Source organism: Poecilia formosa, unplaced genomic scaffold, assembly GCF_000485575.1.
Source record: "Poecilia formosa unplaced genomic scaffold, Poecilia_formosa-5.1.2 Scaffold154, whole genome shotgun sequence".
Taxonomy (NCBI): Eukaryota; Metazoa; Chordata; class Actinopteri; order Cyprinodontiformes; family Poeciliidae; genus Poecilia; species Poecilia formosa.
Genome location: NW_006800093.1, coordinates 1,174,522 through 1,195,295, shown reverse-complemented (window position 1 = coordinate 1,195,295; position 20,774 = coordinate 1,174,522). Strand labels below are relative to the sequence as shown.

The 20,774-nt window shown below is 40.5% G+C and overlaps 1 protein-coding gene and 2 long non-coding RNA genes across 7 annotated transcripts in view; 2 read left to right on the top strand and 1 right to left on the bottom strand.

The window, feature by feature from the left end:
• The window catches only part of LOC103146227 (uncharacterized), a 30,092-nt gene extending 25,071 nt beyond the window's left edge, over positions 1 to 5,021 (top strand). Inside the window, exons 3-4 of the long non-coding RNA XR_477101.2 lie at positions 2,413 to 2,472; positions 3,555 to 5,021. This is a non-coding gene — a long non-coding RNA (uncharacterized LOC103146227). The remainder of the gene's footprint in view (positions 1 to 2,412; positions 2,473 to 3,554) is intronic.
• Positions 2,893 to 20,774, bottom strand: part of LOC103146228 (ankyrin repeat and sterile alpha motif domain-containing protein 1B) — a 113,833-nt gene continuing 95,951 nt past the window's right edge. For 2 of the 5 annotated variants that reach the window (XM_007564054.2, XM_016677368.1), the window contains 9 exons: positions 19,962 to 20,165; positions 18,258 to 18,383; positions 12,971 to 13,042; positions 11,819 to 11,905; positions 10,747 to 10,884; positions 10,495 to 10,662; positions 6,746 to 6,868; positions 5,372 to 5,463; positions 2,893 to 3,882 (listed from right to left, as the gene is read on the bottom strand). In XM_007564054.2, coding sequence (XP_007564116.1) covers positions 3,834 to 3,882; positions 5,372 to 5,463; positions 6,746 to 6,868; positions 10,495 to 10,662; positions 10,747 to 10,884; positions 11,819 to 11,905; positions 12,971 to 13,042; positions 18,258 to 18,383; positions 19,962 to 20,165 — 1,059 coding nt within the window. In that variant the 3' untranslated portion in view covers positions 2,893 to 3,833. The remainder of the gene's footprint in view (positions 3,883 to 5,371; positions 5,464 to 6,745; positions 6,869 to 10,494; positions 10,663 to 10,746; positions 10,885 to 11,818; positions 11,906 to 12,970; positions 13,043 to 18,257; positions 18,384 to 19,961; positions 20,166 to 20,774) is intronic. The other 3 variants (XM_007564056.2, XM_007564057.2, XM_007564058.2) reach the window with 3 other exon arrangements.
• Positions 6,273 to 9,383, top strand: LOC107837586 (uncharacterized). The gene is made up of 2 exons (XR_001663618.1): positions 6,273 to 6,609; positions 8,205 to 9,383. It is a non-coding gene; the product is annotated as an uncharacterized LOC107837586 (long non-coding RNA).

Genomic DNA, 20,774 nt, shown 5'->3' with positions numbered 1-20,774 from the left:
ATAAAAGTAGCTTAATGTTGATTTACTTGGAAAATAAGAATTAAACCTGGTGAAGCGGTCGTTAAAAAACATAAGTTTCTCTGTCTGCTTAAAAAATATCTCCATCCAGTAGAATAGGGAACATCGGCTCAGATTTCATGAACTTCTTGCGTCGGTAAATCAATATCTCATTTCTGGTGTCATAAAATGACATTGGGCTAAACAGGAACTCCTCCAGGTCAGGCATGCAGAATCAGCTCTTCTTTAGCGTGATGTAATGCTTCTTTTCACTTCCTTCCCAGCAGTATTTCACATTTGGGTTCAAGTGAAGCTCAGTTTAATCTCCGTGCAGCAGCTCAGGGTGAAACATTTCTGACCCAAGGCTACTGCACTGAAGAAAAAGAAAAATGCAAGCTACACTGAAAAGAAATTATTCCATTCTTTCATGGTTTAGGAAATAAATAACTGAAAGTTTTTTAAGTTTATTTCTGACCTCATGCTGAGCTTTTACATCAAATATTACAGCCCGGTTGCTAATAAATGAGGTTTTTATAGATGCTAACATGAAGCTAGCGTTCTTTTCTGACCTCTCCAGGTGGCAGTGTGCATGCAGGTGTGTGGTTTGATGAATTTGGAGGACAGTGAAGTCAGTCGAAGACAGTCGATTTGTAGGCCGTATTTTCTCTGCTCCTTGCATTACGTCACAAGCCAAAATGTTTGCCTACTTTTCAACAAGCCCACTTCTGCGTTGGCTTCTTTCAGCGCATTATGATAATGTGATTGCTGTAGCACAACATCTGCCAGGTGCATAACAACATGTTTGTGTTCAGCTGGAATTGTCTTTGTGGAAAACAGTTTCTTGGTGCAGATCCAAATTCATTAGGTGTTTAATACATAAGATAAACGGCGTCTGCAGGTCCTGGTGTGTGTGTGTGTGGAGTTGATTTTTATGCATTAGCAGGACAAAACTGTGTGTGTGTTGAATAAATGCCAGATATAATTGTGACTGTTACATGAGCAGCTTTTTTCTATTGTCTCATTTAGTTGGTATCCGTGGGCAGCACACACCATCTGCAACTTTGGCCCCGTCCCACAGTCTGACACACATAATGAAATAAAACATGTCATCTTCCCTGTTTTTTGTTTTTCTTTGCTGGAGCTAGTTGACATATAGATACAATTGCAGCTCTTTATCTTTATTAAAGTTGCTCTTTCAGACTCAGTAAGTCCTGCAGCTTCTCTTCTGGCTAAATCTAGAAAAGAAAAAATATCTAAAATTGGCTCCCAACTCCCTTTGCACTGGTCAACACTCCATACAATAAAGTTGTATGGATGCTTTCTGTCAGGTTGAGCAGAAAGCATCCAGCTGCACATAGGCAGTAAATAATCGGTGCTCCTATCTGCCGGCTGCAGATGGAAACGGTCCGGCCTCCTTCTGCTGTTTACTGCCCTTAAATATCCTGGTCCAGACGCTTGCTGTAAATGTCACCCCGTTGTAGCTCAACAAACAATTAAAGAGACTCATCTGTGCTTTCAACATGTTGAATTAATATTGTAGGTCAACAGTTTTCTTGTTTTGTATGAATTTCATGTCAAAACTGCAATAATAAGCCACCCTGCAGTGAGCAGAGATAGGAAAAGTGGAAATAAATGTTGATTGTGTCTAAGTTGGGTGCTGTTTTAGGAAGTTGGAAGTTTTTCCCAGTTGCAGACCTTGACTGCAGCAGGATGCATCTGCAAGGTTGTTTGAGCAGGAGCTGTCCGAGCAGGTGTAGGAGGTTAGCGCTGGTGTTTTCTGTCATGAAACGCTAGAATCACTGAACCACATGTTCTAAACCAGCTTGTTAACGATCGACGATGTTGAATTGTGACCTTATCCAGTCTGCTTTTGGCTGTGGCTTCATATCAGATGTAAATGTGTGGTTAGCTCTTACCTTTTCAAAGCCGTAGACTCTGTGTCCATGTAGAACGCTGCCAGCCTCTTCCTGTTTGCTGTGTAAATCCCTCACTGCTTTGCTTTGATAGGTTTACTGCATAAACAGGTTTACACACAGGCTTTATGTTTGTGATGACAGATTAGCGCTTCTATTTGATGTTTGGTTCTTTAATTTGGTTCCTCAGGTCGCTAATGTTAGCTATGGTATGCTAGGCGATTTGTTCATGTCATAAACGTAGTTGAAAAAAGTACAAATTGAGCAATAATGGACTTAAAAGTTACTTGTAATTTTAAGTGTACCAAGATAAAAAATACAAAAATGCCAAGATTCTGTTTTTGCAGCTTTTATTAATCTCATCCATGCCCATGATTAGTCAGAGTAAACTTTAGGTCATTTCTGTGGACCATTTAATCAGCAAAGGTGTAAACATAGATGTTGGACTGTGAATGGATAGAAGAAGTGCTAAAGATTAATAATCATTTTCTATTTGTTGTAGTGGCTGTTTTAAGGATCGGGAGTTCCTGACGTCACAGCCTGGATTTAAATCCTACATGAAGTAAGTGTTTAATAAGCCAAACAAAACTGAACATGAAAAGCAATTGGGCTTGAAAAGTTAAACTTTTCTTGCAGCATTATGAGGTTGCACTCATAATTTGCCTCTAAAGTTAATTAAAATGGAAACAATTCATGACATCTTGAGAATAAATATGGTTGTACAAGTCAGATTTTATTTTATGTGCTTTACAAGGATATAAATAGTGGCCCAAATTACAAAAATCAGTGTGCTGGAAGCCCAAGCCTATATTTATATTTATATATATATATATATATATATATATATATATATATATATATATATATATTAGTAAATCAGCAGTGATGTCACCATATGATCCATATTTTCACTCAAAATACAACCTCTACAATCTACCACTTTTTGACATGTCAAACCTTTATTTTGGTACCTTGTTTCCAGTGCCATGTACTGCAAAGTCTTTATTCTTTTCTCTTTACATTTCATGTATCAACAATGAGTTGGCAAAATATCTATGTACATTTTATAGTTGGATAATGTTTCATCCAAATAATACAGTAATACTGCGTTTAAAATAGTACATCTGCAAGGTAAGAGAAGAGCCCCATGAGAAATGGAGGTTGACCTGACCTAGGAATTAGCAAGCAACCTGCAACATTCACTCTCTGTACAAGTATGAACATTGAAACTCAGATTTGATTTATTTTTTTGTTAAAGGACTGCCATCATTCTCAGGCTCAAAGTTTTCATCTCAGCATATCATAGAAAAATAATGTAACATTAAGACAACAGTAGACAAGAATTGCACAAGGATTATCATCATGGTAATATAATACTCTCATAATAAACATTAAAATGTCGGGCAATACGAATATTTTTTTTTAACACTAGATGCTGTTTTGTTCACGTCGGCTTCTCATGACAAATCTGTTGCATCTTTAGCGTGTTGTTGCAGCAAATCCAATCACATTTACACAGTTGTGCATATGTTTTTTTTTTATTCTGACATTTAAAGAAAATAAAAAGAAATTAGCCAGCCAGATATCCTGGAACCCATGCCAAAGTGTTAAACATGCCCACTGATGTCCTGTTTCCGTTTCCAGAGTTCAAGCATCATGCCTCCCAGGTGGGCTGCATAAAACCGATCCCACTAGAGTCTCAGATATCCGAGGCTGCTTTCAAGTAAGTGTACATTCAGAGCAGACGGGTCGTCTTATCGCAACGCTGTCCTGTTAGTGTGTGTGGATGGGTGGGAACGTTTTGTAGTCAACCTCAAAACATTGTGGAGCAGCGTCCATGTTTGTTTCTAAAAAGTGAGCATGAGGGTCCGTTAGCAGTCCATTTTGCATTGTAAGTGTGACAAGGTCCATGAATAGGGCTGGCTACATTCTTTGCATTCCACAGTAATAGACATGAGCGTCCGCCATTGCCCTGCAAAATGAGATGACATCACTTATCCAGAGAGCCCTCACACCCCGCCTCTCCACTGGCCACCTTGCTCAGCAAATCCAAAATGGCCATCATGCGTCCCACAAGCCACATGCTATACCGTCTACACACTAGTTTCTTTCCCCATCCCTTAAATAAACTCGGAGCGCCTCGGTTTGTCCTGAACACAAACAAACGTGTTGAAATAAGACCCTAGAAAAACAAAAACAGTAACATCTGCCTGTGTCACAGGTCAAGTTTAAAGTCTAATTTCACAAAGAAATTCACAAGTTTGTTAGTTTCTCCAAAAAAGTAACTTGATATCAAGAATCAAAAAGTTAAAATACATTCTAGTAGCCTGCTAGCTGAATCAGCTTCAGTCAAAGTTACGCTGTGCTACAGCCTCTCTTTTTTTTAAAAAATGCTGTAAAAGCTTGTTGTCCCGTTCAGACAACATCCCTCGTCTTTGTCGGCTTAACAGACAGCTAAAACACTGTTACAGCTCTTAGAGCAGTACTCTTTGTTAAATCTTTAAAGTTGTCAGAAACAGTTAGGCGAAGGGGCTGATGTGAAGAGTACGGAAGAGGATTAGGGAACCTAACAGTTCTGACTTTAATCTCGGAATTCTGAGATTGAAGTCAGAATTCTGACTTTTTATAATCTAGATAGAGATATAGTCTAGATTTTTTTTTCTAGATTTTATGTTGAGATATCTAGATAGATATAATCTAGATTCTTTTTCTAGATTTTATGTCGAGATATTATCTAGATAGATATAATCTAGATTCTTTTTCTAGATTTTATGTCGAGATATCTAGATAGATATAATCTAGATTCTTTTCTAGATTTTTTTCTAGATTTTATGTCGAGATATAATCTGGATTCTTTTTCTAGATTTTTTTCCTAGATTTTATGTCGAGATATTATCTAGATAGATATAATCTAGATTTTTTTTTCTAGATATGTAGATAGAGATATAGTCTAGATTTTATCTAGATCAGAATTCTGGGATTAAAGTCTGAACTGTTTTAAAAAAAATTCCTAGTGGCCCTAATCCTCTTCCGTAGAAGAGAAAAGCGAGGGATGGAGCTTAAAAACGGAGAGATAAGAAGCTAAAGGCAGAGCAACTGAACAAAAAAAAACAAAAAAAACTGAGCTGACCATCCCCCTACAGGTGGAGTCAGAAATGCACCACTACCCTGGGTTCAAAGGTCATGCGATAGCCCTGCAGGCAGGAGGACGAGGCCTAGGAGAGCAGAAAGAAAAAGAGAACGCAGCGCCAATCGTCATCATGCAGTGGACAGGCTGCGCTAACAGGGACAGGGGGGACAAGGTGTAAAGTATTTGTTTTTCAGCCGGTGAGGTGATGCGGCGGCGTGCGTCGCTTGTGCCCAACTCCGGGGCCGGGCCCCGATACAGGGCAACTTCTGAAAGGCACACACACACAGGAGTGGACAAGGCGGGTGTATGTTAGAAAATAGTGGTCTCGTACTTGGTGTTGACTCCTCTCTTTGCTTCCTGTCCAGGCTCCACAATCCACGGCACGTTAGCATGGCCCTTCTGGTCCATTGACGGCTGCTCCATCTGGACAAGACAGAAAATCAGACATAAGCTAAATAAAGTCCTGTTTAACTTGCAGCGTCCTCCACTATGATGAACATCCTCTAGTTTGAGTGCAATTCGTTGCTATGCACTGGGACAGGGCGTCCTGACCTTTTGGAAAGTAAACAGGCCTCCACTGCTCTTAACAGTGGACATGAGCTGCTTTTGGCATCAGACTCGTGAATCTACACAAAAAGAAAAAGCAGCTAATGGCTACTGACAAGCATGATGGGAGATCTGTGATGCCGTTTCTCTTCCAAAAGTCCAAAGAACCTTTTTGGTGCATGCAGAGGCTTTTTATTTACACATCTGGTGGACTCTGTACATAAACAGAAATCTGATTACAATCTAGTCAAAAGAAGTGCTAACACTTTATTTGAAGGGATGCATAAGACTGACATTAACACCTGTTATGAACATAAAGGAGTACATTAATGTTTGTGTCATGAGGGGTAATTTGGAAAATAATGACACTTAATGCAACTTTTAAAGCAACGTTGCAGCAAGTGTCATTATTTGCTGAAAGACACTTCATGACAAGAGCCATAAACAATCATAAATACTCCATGTTCATGACAGGTGCTATATTTATGATGGTCTCATGCACACCCCTTCAAATAAAGTGTTGCCAAAGAACCAAACAAATGGTTTGTAAGAGACAAAATTCAACTTCTTCCACGACTACCATGATGTAGAACTCGACCCAGAACAACTGGAACCAACATCTAGTTTTTAAATTATGGACTATTTATTCTTATTAAACATGGGGAACCAATGTTTAGTTTTATATTTCCTTCTAACTCATGTAAAGCACTTTGAACTGCCTTGTTGCTTGAATTATGCTATATAAATAAAATTATTTGACCTAAATCCTCCAGGATTGTTTTGGGTTGATCTCAAGAGGATCCAAAAAAAATGCTTAAAGGTTTATGGATGCCCCAACTACATATACTGCTGTTCAATTGACAAAAGCCATATTAAAACTTCTACAAATGAACCTGTTGTATTTCTGGTTTTTCAGTGATATTTTAATGTTTATCTGTTCGACTCTCTTTCTGTTCAAGCGCTAAATGGAAACTGAGGGACACAGAACAGACTGAAACACTAAAGCCGAGGCAAGACAAATAGGTTAGCTTTTTTTTTTTCACAGCTGTTACTAAAATATGAATATGGATACAAGAAAGAGAACAGGACAAAGAAAACTTTAGTTTTGAATGGATAAACTGTGGGAATAAAGAACAGAAGAAGGAAAAGTGTGAAGGACCTGGAAGTGAGCTTTGTAAGGAAGATGGAAGAGTCGAGGGGGAGGAAGAGGAGGGTGAAGAGGAGGCCGGTGGGGGGTGTAAATGTGGCCCAGTGACCAGCGGCTGGAGGGAGACATGATAACCTACAGGGGCAGAGGTCAAACTCGTCAACGTGGGCGAGCTCTACAGACACGGACATCAACAAGCGGCACTGCAAAAACCACGACGACACAGCAGCTGCACTCAAAAAAAAAAAAAAAAACCCACAGCAAAAACCATGGCAACGACATGGCAGCAAACTCATTGCCTTGGCAACAGCGTAGGACAGCATCGTTACCGCAGTTCAGCCAAACCCAAGCTGGAAAAAGCGACGTTACGCCACATTAATCCACCAATTTCTGCAGCAACAGCTAAAAGGACTTTGGGACAGCAACAAAACAAACAGAGTTTGGGAAACGAGTCGCTGCAAGGCTGACAGAAAAACTCAACCGAAAGTGAACATTACAATCCCAAAGCCAGAAAATCTGATTTCATGTGAATTTTTGTTTAGGAGGGAAAAATAATCAACAGAAAAATTCCTACTGCTACATTTATCTTGTTTACTAGAGAGAAGAATGGCAGCTAAAGGAGCAGCAGGCTAACTAGCCTAGCCAGAGAAAATCTACTCAACAGGCACGATTTCTTCTAAAAATTGTAAATTAAGCAGATTTTTCTGTGTACATTTGTAAGAAATAACTGGAAAAGCAAAATATTTTAGACAATGTACTTTATCCCAACCAAAAATAAAAATATTTATCAAGTCATTTCCATGAGTACAGTAATAGACTTCACACACCTACCCACTTCTGTTAGAATCTACCAATAAATATATTTTCTACTGCTGCTAAAATCATTTAATGTTACTTTTCTGTTTAAATAAAAACTAACTCCCTGGCTGTTTATGATCCAGTCACACTCTTTTTGCAGAGTTCACTGAACCAATAGAAACCAGCCATTTCTATTGGCTGGTTAGAGTTGGTGTCGATCGTTTGTGCAGCAAAAATGTTTGTTAGTGCCGCTATCATTTTAAAGATGCTAAGAAATGTTTCCAGACGTCATGACCGACACCAATTTTGTCTGATTTGAAGAAGGTGGGCAGCCAACTTCACTCGGGTCATAAAACAGCAGTGGCACAAAATGCTGTGACATTTTTGAGGTTGGGTTTGTTTTACACTGAAGCTGCGAGGCGATTATTAAGTCTAAGTAACAGTAAATACTTACAACCTTTTCTTTTAACAGAACCTGACACCAGTAACTTTTAACTGCCGCTTTAACGCTGATTAAATTTCTTTTTTGAATCAGATGGATTGTCTGTCTGGGTTTTTAATGATTTGCTCTTATTGTGACATTTACCAGATATTAGATCCCCGTTTTTAACTTTAAAAAAAAAAATCTATATTTCTGTTATTTGTAGTTTATTTGCTCCTCTGTTTCTTCAAGGTCAGGCAGGCAACTGCAGCAGAAACCAGTTTCTTCCTCGGGGTTTTAAATCCCTCCCAAGCTTCAGAAAGTCGTTAAGCCTACAAATTTCACCTGAGGGCCCTCTAACATGCAGGCATGCCTGGAAGACTTTTAAAGCTTTGAACCCAGAAGGCATCATAATGAGATCCCTGGACTACCTGGGTTCTCTTAATGAGCGAGGGTTCGACTCCAAGCTAAACATTTTACAACATAGTTAGCAGCAGTAAATCATCAGCCCAGAGGAGTTATCCACCAACAGAGGGCGATAGAGAGGCGGAGCTACAAACTGTTGAGAAATCCAAGCTGGCAAATAACAAGCGATAATTTTATACCCAGTATAAATTAAGAAGTCCGTATCCCACCCAGTTCTGTGTTTATAGCAATTATTTGTGGAGTACTTGGCATCCAAGAAGCTGAGTTACCACGACAGACTACAGCAGCTATGCAACAGGCCTGTTTTTATAGCGCTGGCGAGCTTTTCCATCCACGTTTGGATACAGAATTACATGTCAGTCTTAAAATAAAATAGACTCGCATTACTGGTCTGTAATTGTCTCGACTAAAAGAAGCAGCGACGTTGCATCAGAGGCCTAACGTTACAGATCTACAGACTCTGTAGAGGAAGTGCTGCAGCGTTTTCACACCACAAGCCTTTAACTAGACCGTATACATGCACACGAAGGCCGGGGATGAAAAAACAAACTACAAATAATAGTTAATGTAGTGGTTGCAGACTCAGCAGAATGTGAGTACATTTGCCGTCATCCATCATCTCTGTACTGTAGGCATATGATCACTCACAGATACAGCATGTGGGCTCATAAGCCGTCTCTCCTCTCGCTGCTCTCTCAACAGCATCTCACGTCTAAGTTTGGACAGTGAGGCTGTCCCTCCGACGCCGCCGTTCGCCACCATCACGCTGTGTGTGTTACGGCCTGAAGCGTCCTCAGGAACCAGACACCAAACCCTGCGGACCCGCATGCTGCTGGGCTTGTTACCGCGGCTATTTTAAAACGCCGCCGCCGGCTGATGAAGTGTTGACAAACTCACTTTGGGTTGCTATGACTTCAAGAGGCAGGTCACTTTCATACAGAAGAGTAACAATAAAACCTGATCTGACCTCTTGTTGATTAAAAATATTCCTGTTGTTTCATCTTATTAGGATGCAAAGAATCATAATGCGTTACCATGGTAACCACGCAGACTAACCTGATGCTAAAAAACAAGAATCGCAATAATTTTAATACTATTTCCAATATCGAGTGGATTACAGAACTGAAAACAATTAAACTCAAACTGAAAGGTCACAGCTGCAGACTGAGTGGAAAAATCTGTAACGGGTCTGATGTATGTTCACATACCAGAGTTTCTAGAAAGTTGAGGAAAGTCTAGAATTTGATCCAGGAATTAACTCTGGATAAGTATGAGAGAATAAAACTGAATACAGAAACTAACTTAGTAAACGTTTTATTCCTCCCATCAGTCTGGATCGTTCTATGAATTTTGCCAGTCAGAAAAACATCTGACTGCATTTTTAATTGGGATCCTAAAAGTTATGCGGTTGGAGATTTTTTCTTCTCCAAGACATGCATTTCAAAAATAGGAAAACTAGGGCTTTATATTTCTGAATATTTGGGTATTCAAGCAACAAACATATTGAAGCGTAACTATAAACCGTGACACAAACGCGTCGCCTTTATTTTCCCTCTTCGTGAGGCTCTAAAGAACTGACACGTCTATCTTTTGACATGTTTTTACCAACTTATCAGCAGGGTACATTATATTCTTTAAGCGCACAACTCGCACAAACCCAGAGTGAGCAAGCAAGCCTCCAAGGAGCGAAATGCAAACAGGCCTCATCAATCAGCCGAGTGTGTAAGAGACTGCAGGGACAGCAAGACCGAGTGGAAGCTTAGCAGATTAAATATCCACATAAACCTTTGCCACATCGTCCACTGGGCCGGGACACACACAGAAGACACAAGCAGCACAAGATTGGGACTGAGAGGTGAAGAAGTTGGGAATGAGCAGGGAGGAGATGATGTGAGGGTGTGTCAAAAATGGAGGTTAATAGAATGATGTTAGTGTTGCATCGAAAGCTAATAAAACGACGCTTCACTTGAGTTCAGGGGTTAAAAGATGATAAGAAGTGAAAATCCATCCGAACGAAGAGTGATAAAATAAAATTCAAGCAGCTTTCGCTTCGTCGAATGTTAATCTTTTTCGTAGTTCTGGATGGATTTTCTCTCGCCGCCGCGTCGATGCTTACTGATTTGCGGATGTTGACGCGGGGCTTGGGGACGGGCTTGCCGGGTTTGCCGTCGAAGCTTTCGGGGAGCGTCGCCGAGCCGTGGCCGCTCTTCCTGGCTTGCAGAGCGAGCTGATAGGCCACCTCAAAGGCCTGGCCAAGCGTCAGGATGATCTCATAGGCCAGATTCTGGAGAGAGAGAGGAAGCATTTATGAGAACAGGAAGGTTAAAAGCCACGAAGCGCCCCGTGAAGCCGCGGCGGCAGGACTGACCACGTCGAAAGCAGTGAAGACGTGGCAGTAGTGGTGACTGGATTTGAGGTCTTTGGTGATGTAGGCAAACGTAGACAGATCTTCTGGATCCTGAGCTGCACACGAGATGTTGCGGATCTCGTGCTCCGCTATGATGTTCTGCAGAGAGAGGAGAGGAGAAGGAGCTTAAAAAGACGCAGTTTCTTCAAAGGAAAACAAACTGATTTATTATTTATCCCACAATCATAGTTAATATTGCAGAGTATTGGTTTGAAAGTTTTTAGAAGTGACTGCTGGTGTTCCTTTTCTGGTTTAATCAGCACTTTGTGTCGCGTTAATTAAGGCAATAAATTATACATCATCTAAGGGATGGACTGTTTTTTGTGCAAAGTTAAGAATATTTAAAAATTACACCAGATTTTCTTTAGAAGGAAGATATAAATACTTATTGTGAGATAATATCAGTGGGGGACGTTTCACTCGACATCAGGTGAACTTTTGGTCTTTGACGCAGGAAATTAAGGATCACAGTAAAGATTTAACAGATATTTATCACTGCTTTTATGAGCAAAGTGGTTCAACTCTACAGATTATAGACAGACTGTGTAATCTATGACGTCCATAATCTGTTGGTATAACGGATCGTATTTGCACCAGTCAGCTCTGCATATTTCCCTCCAAAATAGATGCCATCAACTTTTTGGAGTTAGGTGATCACAGATGTCTTTTTGTGATTTTTAACTTCTTCCATTCACTATGTTTTTGACCCATACTGTATCTCCAGATCTGTGTTTGGACCTTTTGTGTCGGAGGTTTTCATACGTCACTAAATTTTACTGTCTTGGTAAAACCCTTATATGAATTGGTGTTATTTTTTTACACTATTCATGTTTTAGTGTTTATTCCTGACATCCTCCTCATCAGTTCCCTAAAGATGGCGGCCTGTTTTAAAGCCGAAGAATAAACCAAACTTCCACACTTTGATCCTGTTTAGAGTCAGACGTGACGCCTCTGAATGCCACTCTTCCCTTCATGTTCGCTGACCTTTCACGTGTCATTTAGCGTAGGCGTCGCTGTGACTGCGCGCCGTTACCTTATTGGTGGCGTCGATGAACTTCACTCCCTTGTAGGACACGGAGAGGACGATGGTCGGCACTTTCTTCATCTGTTCCGTCGACTTCTTGGAGGGCAGAGGAGACAAAACGCGGAAACAGAAAGAAGAGGCAGCTGTGATTTTTAAACTTTGCATCGGTTTGCCTCAGCCTAAAGCGTAGCGCCGTCTGAGAAAGCTCCTTCAACTTCCTCCTCCATGAAAAGCATATCATCTCCTCGAGAACCAACAGAAAATAAATGTTAAACCAGCAGCAGGCGTTTTCTATACCACGTGGCACTTCATTAAGCCCCTGCAGTATATCTCACCTCATTCTTTTTAATTACACACACATATTGAAGAGATTATGCAGCAAAGAGCTCGACCTGCCAAAAGCTGTTATACATTCAAAGACGTGAGCAGAGTACTTCTCTCTTTCTTCCACATTTAAAAACAATTTGTCCTTCATGAGAATCTACTGCCTGCTTTATTTTCTAGATCTTTCTGTTCTCTAGTTCATCCTCTCTGCAGCACATCGACCCAGTTACCAACAGGTTATGCCAAAAGATCTGCCAACAGCGGCTGCATTTTGCTATGAACCTGGAAGTTAAACGTCTCCGTTTCCATCAAGGGATGGATAAAAGGAGCTGCTGGGACAGGTGAGGCAGGTGGAGGTGCATTAGCAATGTGCATCTCATTGCACTTCCTTTGCAACCTTGGCGTGTTGCAAAGGGGTTGGCCGAGCAACGCTGCAGAAAGCGGAGAGGAAAGATGCTGCAATGAAAATGGAGAAAAGAGAACGGGACGCTCTGCTCATGAATTTTACACTGCAGCAGGTCGGAAAGAGAAGAAGTCTGGGTTGCAGTAGGAGAAACACAATAAGCTGTTATAAAGAGGAACAGCCAATGATGGAACACCTATTTTTAAAAATAAGGACAATTTCATCTATTTTTTTTGCCTGGATTAAAGCTAATGGCACAATGTTCCAGAGGTAACATAGGTTTAATGGAAAAGTTATTTGACAGGAAGGTTTTTTTAGGCCTTTGTGAATATGACTTAAACTTTTCGCCTTATCTTTGCATCTTGTCGTCGGTGCGCAGCCCGTAAGCCTGCAGGTTAAAACGTAGAAAGGAAGAGCATCAGACTGAGCTTTACCCTCATTTTAGCGCAGGCATCTTGTGTGGACTCCGTCCCTCTCAGCTCCTTCACCAGCATGGAGCCCAGGTACTGTAGAAAACACACACAGAAGCTGTTGGCTTGTTTGTCAGCACCAGATTACAGCAGCCTAATTAAAACCCTGCTGGACGCATTGACAGCTCAACAAACACAGTTAAGAGAGAGACAGATTGTAAAGTTTCCTTCCATCTAAAAAGTTATGGAAACCTGGTTTTTATTACGGTCAAATTTGATTCTTTTCAAGAAAAATTAACAAGCATCATGCTCCAAATTCATCCTGTCAGCTCTGTGTGCAGTTTTGACGAAGATGATGAAACAGTCAGAGTCGTCTTCCAGTGATGAACGGACCGTCCTGCACCAGCAGGATTCTCTCTGCCTGGATCCTGAGTACCGACAGACACTCAACAGCTTATAGAGGAGACCTTATTCTCTAAAGTGGGAACAGAACAAGGCTTTCAGTGAATTAAAGGGGAAGGACCTGAAGATTTTAGGTCTCATCTGTTCAACTTTGCTCCAAATGACTCAGATAAAGTTCTTCTTATTGACTTCTTACCTTTCGTTTTACATCTTTGGGTCGTTTCCTTACTGAAAGTCTGCGTCCTAATATCAGGAAATTGGCTGGAAATGTTGATGTTTTGCCCTGAGTGGAGCTAATAACATTAAATTGTTGTCATGTCAGAGTTGCTGGCAGCTGTCCTGGAAATTGCGTTACGCCGTGTCCCCGTGTCAGTCACTGCTGTGCAGCGAAACGTCTTTTTATTGGCTTCAGGTTCCCCTCACAAGGATAGAGCGATAAAGCTGGACTCTGTCGTCACGCCAACATGAGTTTACAAAAACGTCAATTTGTTTTTTTTTTATTATTCCAGCAATAGTAATATTTTATATTGACCTTCATGTTTTTTGGGATCCCATCTAAATATTTCAAAAGGTCTCAGTCAGGTTTACTGTCAGCAATCACTAAAAAGTTTAAAACCACTAGAACAAAAAAGATTGGACAGAAACCAAAGTTTATCTGGGATGGAGAGGAACGGCGCTGGAAATGATTACTAAATAACTTTAGTCAAAAATTGTTTGAGAACAAAACTGGAGAAGTGAGACAACCGAGGTTGGACAAAAAGTCATTAAGTTTGTATTACATCTTTATTTTTAAAAAGTGACGTTTCAGTCTCTCCAAGTCTACATTCAGTCGTGAAAAACAGGTTTTTATTACGTTTTCTCCGTCTTGTGAATCCAATATAAGAGATTGTGCTATGTTGGATTTATGTTCCAAAGTTTTAAGTTGTTATTGCTTGGATGGATCATGTTGGCCGCTAACGATGGCGCTAATAACGTTAGCATGACTTCGCATGAGCTGCTGTATTTCCTATGCTGTGGCTGTAAGCTTTGTTTGCCGAACAGCCTGCACCGATTCTGGCTTTTTACCATCCGTCCATCAGAACAAACACAAAGCTGCCTTATCAGTGTCTTTTCCATCCAATTTATTTCTGTCCATCCTGCAGCTCCTGGCACCTCGCTCCATTGTGGCTCTCGCTCGTTTATCTCACTTTCCGAGTTTCCTTTAGCGTTCTGCACCAGGAACAGGGATCTGGTGTTTGAAAGCACCGCCGTTTCCCTGGTGAAATAAATTACCACCACTGTCTCTAAAAAGGAAAAACGTCCAGACGCTGCGTTGTATTCCTACAACTGAGACTTCCTACTGGTCCTAAAGCTAAACTCTGTGCTATTTATAATAAAAAAATGTTTTAAAAGCCCGAAAATAGATTCACGTTTTTACTTTGTATCTCTCATCAATTCCTTTAGATTAACAGAAACTACAGATTTTTTTTTTCTCATTTATATGAAGGACATTTTTAGGAACTAATAATTTGTAATCCATGACTCTCTCCAAGTTTATGGGTTATAAATAAAACACGATGACACAAAAGCCTGGAAGAGACCAGTTTCTTCCTCACACAGTGAGGATGATGATGAAGGGAGAAGAGGAAAAAGTCTGTAAAGCTCGCCGTCACCGAGTCTCCATAGCAACATTAAATGCACAAACAGAAAAAAGCCCCGCCACCGCAAATGTTTACATTTATGATGGTAGGACTTTGCTAAACTCAGACTGTCCTTTTGACAGCAGAGATGCTAATAATTGTCCCACTAATAATTCTGTGGAAACCAAAGTTTTCTGAAATGTTCAGTGTGTAAATATGCATCCACATAAAAACATACTAGCACAGTTTTTACACATCTTCACCTGAAGTGCTCACTAATGTTTCCCTTCTTAATAAACCCTCCAGTTTCTTGTGTCACAAAACGGGTTTCTCCACCAGTGGTGGCTTCATCTGTGTGTTACTGGTGAACACGGCCAGCTCCAGTTGGCTCAAAGAGGGGCTTCCCAGTAGCATGCTGGGATTTGGAGCAACAGCTTGATGGATGTTTCTGCTGTTACCGAATGTTTACAGAACTTTTTCTCAATAATTACTCTCTGTCGATTGCACTAACACTCAACAGCATGTTTGATCAGTTCAAAGTCAAACTTTTCATCCAAACAAAGAGGATATATTTTAAAATCATGCCTACATTTCAACAAAGCTTGCACCGGTTGACTTGTGCGAAATATTAAGTTCATTCATTCCCCCGTATGTGTTGGTGATCTATAATTTATGCCTTCTCTGGCAGAGCTGCACTGGATTTTCCCCCAAATTACATCCATATAAGTTTTTCCATTTATTTAATTCATGCGCCGACACTGATTTAGCTCATAACTGTTGTATATCTCCACTGCCACGCTGTCAAATCAATCAGAACATTTTTATTTGAGAGATCCACTTACATTTCCTCTCAATCTTCCTAAGATTTCATTTTGCTCTGCAGTGGTTTCCCTGCAGCGAGTCAGAAATCATTTTCAGTCCGGATGCTCCGTGTCTAACCCTCCGGAGGTTCGCGGCTCTTTCTGCGCTTACGCGGACATGAAGCATCCTTTATGCAACCGGCTGAAGGTCTGGACTTAAAAAAACTCACTGCAGGTGAAACTGATCTCCAGTGTTCAGTAAACAGAGAATCAACAGGAAACAGTTGAATCTGGATTATTTGCAGTGTTTTATGAAAAACCCAAAGTTTAGACACATTGATCAGGTCAGCACGTTTCTGATTTGCTTTAATCAAGAAAAACTAAATTAAATGTCTAATTGTGCTGTGAACAAAGAATCTCACACATTTCTAAGCATATTTCGTTTTATTTCATTCTAGAAATTACAAAAAGTGACCAATTTTCTCCAATCAATCAAGAATAAGGTGGTGTAGCCAATACCTGGACAGATCATATACAATATTAAGGCCACTTTAAATGGTCTGCATATTATTTAGGATTATTTTTTAAATAAGACAATGCCAATATTTGTGAGTCAAAAGAGTTTAAATTACGTTAGAGATGTTTGGTTGTACTTGAACGCACCAGATTCCTCCAACACCTCACCAGTCTGTTTGGTACCTGAACGCAACGCGCCGTTGGATATTGATCGCCTGATTTTTCTCTTGTACCACAGATGTTTATATTTGAATTGAAAATGTTTCAGGTGAGTAAATTCAGTTCAACACAGAGCGAGTTGGTTTGATTGGTTCCATTTCAAATGTCTCTGTAGCTAGGCCTGTTGCGATAAACGATAAATCAATTAATCGCACGATAAATTAAACCTATCGACCTCATTTTAATTATCGGCTTCATCGTCTCTTCCTGCCTTTTTTCTTTCTCTTGATGACACTGAATGAAGAGGGTCTCCACTGACGCTCCCTTCCTCGTTTCCTTAGTGTAATGTCCAGCGCACACGACACGAGTTGTCGGCCGATTTTCAAAACCTGAGAGACACATTAGCCGACAGAAATCCTAGGTATAACGGTACCATCGGGTTCGTCGTGCCCGGCTACAAGTCCAGTTAATTCATTTTAAAACCAGGTTAATCAATGCTTTACTAGAATCTACCTGTGATGCATGTGGCTAGAGTCAGCGTAAAGTCCTGACTGAATGAAAATAATTATAACCTATTTATGTCACGTTAACGAAGAACAGCCGAAAACCTACCGGGTTTATCAACTGCGGTAGCAATTTGGCTCCAACTCCTCTCCTTGTCATTTCTATATTCTTTGCACGAAATGTTGAATAAATATTAATGTTGTTTCCACATATCATCTCTGATGTCCACTGGACTTTGGGTTGCGCTGTTTCAGCTGTTTGGGATTCCCCTCCGTAATTTCCCCTCAGAAAGCAGGAGGAGAATCCACGCTTTCTGATTGGCTACCTGTCACATTCAGCGTTAAGCTCCCAATCGGGGAAAACCCCTGATTTAGATGGGAGCGGCTATGACAATCTACCGTAACCCTGCAGGATGATCGGTTCACCAGCGATAATCTTAGATCAGCCAACGATCTAAGATTGTCGTAAGGAGAAAATGGGGGCAAAAAGTCGTGCAGTGTGAACTATTGCATTAGGATGTTCCCATCTTTTCTATTTAAATCTAGTGATTACTGAAGGCCAATATAGTACAGACTTCATAATCTGGACTCATTCGGTTGAATGCAGTATTTATTTCCACTTTGGCTTTATGTTGGTTATTTTTGATTCAAGTACGTTTTTTGTTAATGGAGACTGAGTATCCGTTTTATTTTTGCTTGTTTTGTTTATATAGTTTATCAGTTCAAGTGTTATGTATTCTTTTGAAAATGAAGTGTATCTATGGCAGGAAACTGCATGCATTATTAGTCATTTCCATTAAATCAGCGTCAAAAGTTCTTGAAACAATATTATTGTTTATCGCAATCATTTTTGTAGACAATTAATCGCTCAGAAAATTTTTTTATCGTGACAGGCCTATCTGTAGCTCAATTTCCTTCAGCTCTGCACATAAATGTTCTCCATGGTTCTGGTCGGTCTGTCTGTCGGCACAGGAACTTCTTTTAGTAGTTTTATGTTCATGTTGACATAAAGCATTCCTTGACTTGAGGCTGAAACACAGTTGGATGTTGGATGGCGATGCAAAAATGTTGAGTTTTTGCATCGCCAACCCAAATCTGCAACCTCAACTTTCTTGAAAATTATGCAAGACCTTTGGTGAAATGTCAGGAAATCAACCAGTCAAAAGTCTGGTCACAATAACCAGAACCTTGTTGATGCTTCAAAATGTTTGTATCTGGGTGAAACTTTCTACACAACATTTAGTCCAATGCTGATGGGGTCACATGCGCATCTTTGACTCTGTAAGAACCAGGTTAAAGGGTTTGGACTCACATAAGCTTCGTAGTCACAGGACTGGAAGATGAGCTTCTCTGGATGATGCTGCCAGTACTGAACAGGCGTGGAGGACGTCGCCTCGTTGGGCGGACGCAACGTGATCGGCTCGCACCATTCGCCAGCCTGCAACCACAAACAAACACACGCTAGCACTGATTGCTCGGCTTGTTCTGCCACAGCTGCTCCAGATGTTCACTGGATGTTCCGACATCTGAGAAGAAGCGACTCTTCTGCATGTCCTCCAGCTTAGCTTAAGAGTCTTTGCTTTGTCAACAAGCGGATTTCTGAAATCCAAACTACATCCGTCTCAAATATTTGGACATATCAAGCTTATCGTTGGGTCCGTTCCTTTATAAATGAATCCAGATTATTACAGCCTGAGAATGTATTCACAAACCCAATGACTGTTGATGTTTGCCAGGATATGAGACGAGGAATGTGGAGAGAAGGTTTTCAAACCTCCTCGGGTCAAAACGAACCTCCTCAACGTTCAGCTTTTACTAAAAGTTGTTGAAAAACACAGTAAAGAATAAAAAGTTAGCTGTGATATCAAAAGATATCAGCTCTCCTGAGATTGAGGCAACTGATCTCAGCAACGACAGGTGTAATGACAGAACAAACATCCTTCCTGACTCATGAGCGCCACCTCAGCGCCGTTTAACAGAGGAGATGCACTCTGAAACACACACACACACACAGCTGGGATTCAGACGCACAACCAGAAGTGCGTTATTCTGCACTGATGAGATCCGTGATTCACCAAAAGACCCCAATCACAGGAAATCAAAACACAGCTGCCGTGTTCGACGTGTGCATCTGAATTACTGCGCTGATTAAAAGTCAAGAGGTCTGAGTTTCTAGTTTGGATGTAATTAAAAGTTGTTGGGACAAACAATAAAAATATTAATTTGGTGACAAATATCTGCATATACAACTAAAAGGGGAAAAAAAAATCTCCTACTCTATAAAAGCCTTTGTGCTTTCCCAACATATTTGGACGATTTTAATTCGAATTTTGACAAAAATGAGAAATTGAGGAAATATAAATCAACAAATTTTGAAGCAATAACCTTAAATAAGAACAATAATATTTGCTTCTGGACATATTAAATAAAAAACATCCTTACTTTGATGTCCATCTAATGTCTAAAATAATAGACTTGAATGATAAACAAGTTCTTAACCAACATTTCTAAGGATGTGTGCACCGTTTAGATCCAAAAAGAGACAGAATGGTGACTGCAGCAGCTTATGGGTTTGATAGGAGCTTTAAGTGAAATTAACCATTTCACTGCACCAACAATCGTCTACAAGTGGAGAAAATTCAAAACAACACACCCAGGTCTGTCCGTAAAAGCAAGTTTACCCTGAAAGCAGCGTGCAGGATGATAAAAGTCTTAAAAAACCCCTAAATGTCATCATGGCCCCTTCATACTGCTGCTATCTACATAAAATACACGTCTGTATAATCAGAAAGAGACTGAAGATGTCTTCAGATCTGAAGACAAAACAATTAAGAAGGCTAAAAGAGACAAGTAGGAATAAAATATTAACAGAATAATTTAGTATTTACAAGGAAAAGAGGCACAAATTATTAGACCAATTGTAATCTATAAAAAGATTAATTTCCTCCAGTAAACATGTGAACCATTAATGGTCAGATTTCCTACCCAGCCCCTCCATTCATCCCTCCATCCTCACCATGCTGACTTGAGCCATCTGTCGCTCCAGCTTGGATCGCGGCACGTCGTCAAAGTAGTTCTCGGTGCTGCGCTGCCTGCGCCGCGCGTCTGCCTGCATAATGAGGTGCTGCACGTCCAGCGATCCGCCGGGAACCCCCGTCGTATACGCTGCCTGGCCTACCGAGGGGCTGAGCTGGGGAGGAGTGTGGTTCCCTCCAGGCTCCTGGAACAAAACCCAGCACAGGAAGCGAGCGTGAGTGGCGGCCTCCGTCGTTTAATAACCTGATTTCCCGTCGATTCTGCTGCAATAGAGGCACGAGGTTTTACCGTCTTTCTAAAGTGCTCGGCTTCATAAACTACTGCTCTGAAAATGGGAAAATAAGAGGAAGAATCATCATTAAAACCTAAGAGGTCATAGAGGGACGGATGTTTTTTCTGTAAAAATCTAAAATCCAAACTCCATCTACACAAACAGACTAATACAGAGTAGTGACTGTATCAGATGGGTTTTCTATCGTTCCTTCTACTGAGCTGCTTACACGCCACAAGATGATGAAGCTTACACTAATCATCTTAACAGAGTCAAACATCATAATCTAAGACATCCAATATAATCTGACTTCAATCATAAGCTGCATACATGTATTTGTAATCACTGCAGGGCTGAAATATCAGGTTTATGGAGCACAAATGAGGCCAATAAAGTTGTTATGTTCAACACATCAGCATATTTTTCTACTTTGCCAAAAAAGTAAAGTGAAGCAGCAAAAGTGATATATTTCTTCTAGTTTGTGTTTTAGCTCCACTGTGTAAAGGGTTCAACTGGGTGGAC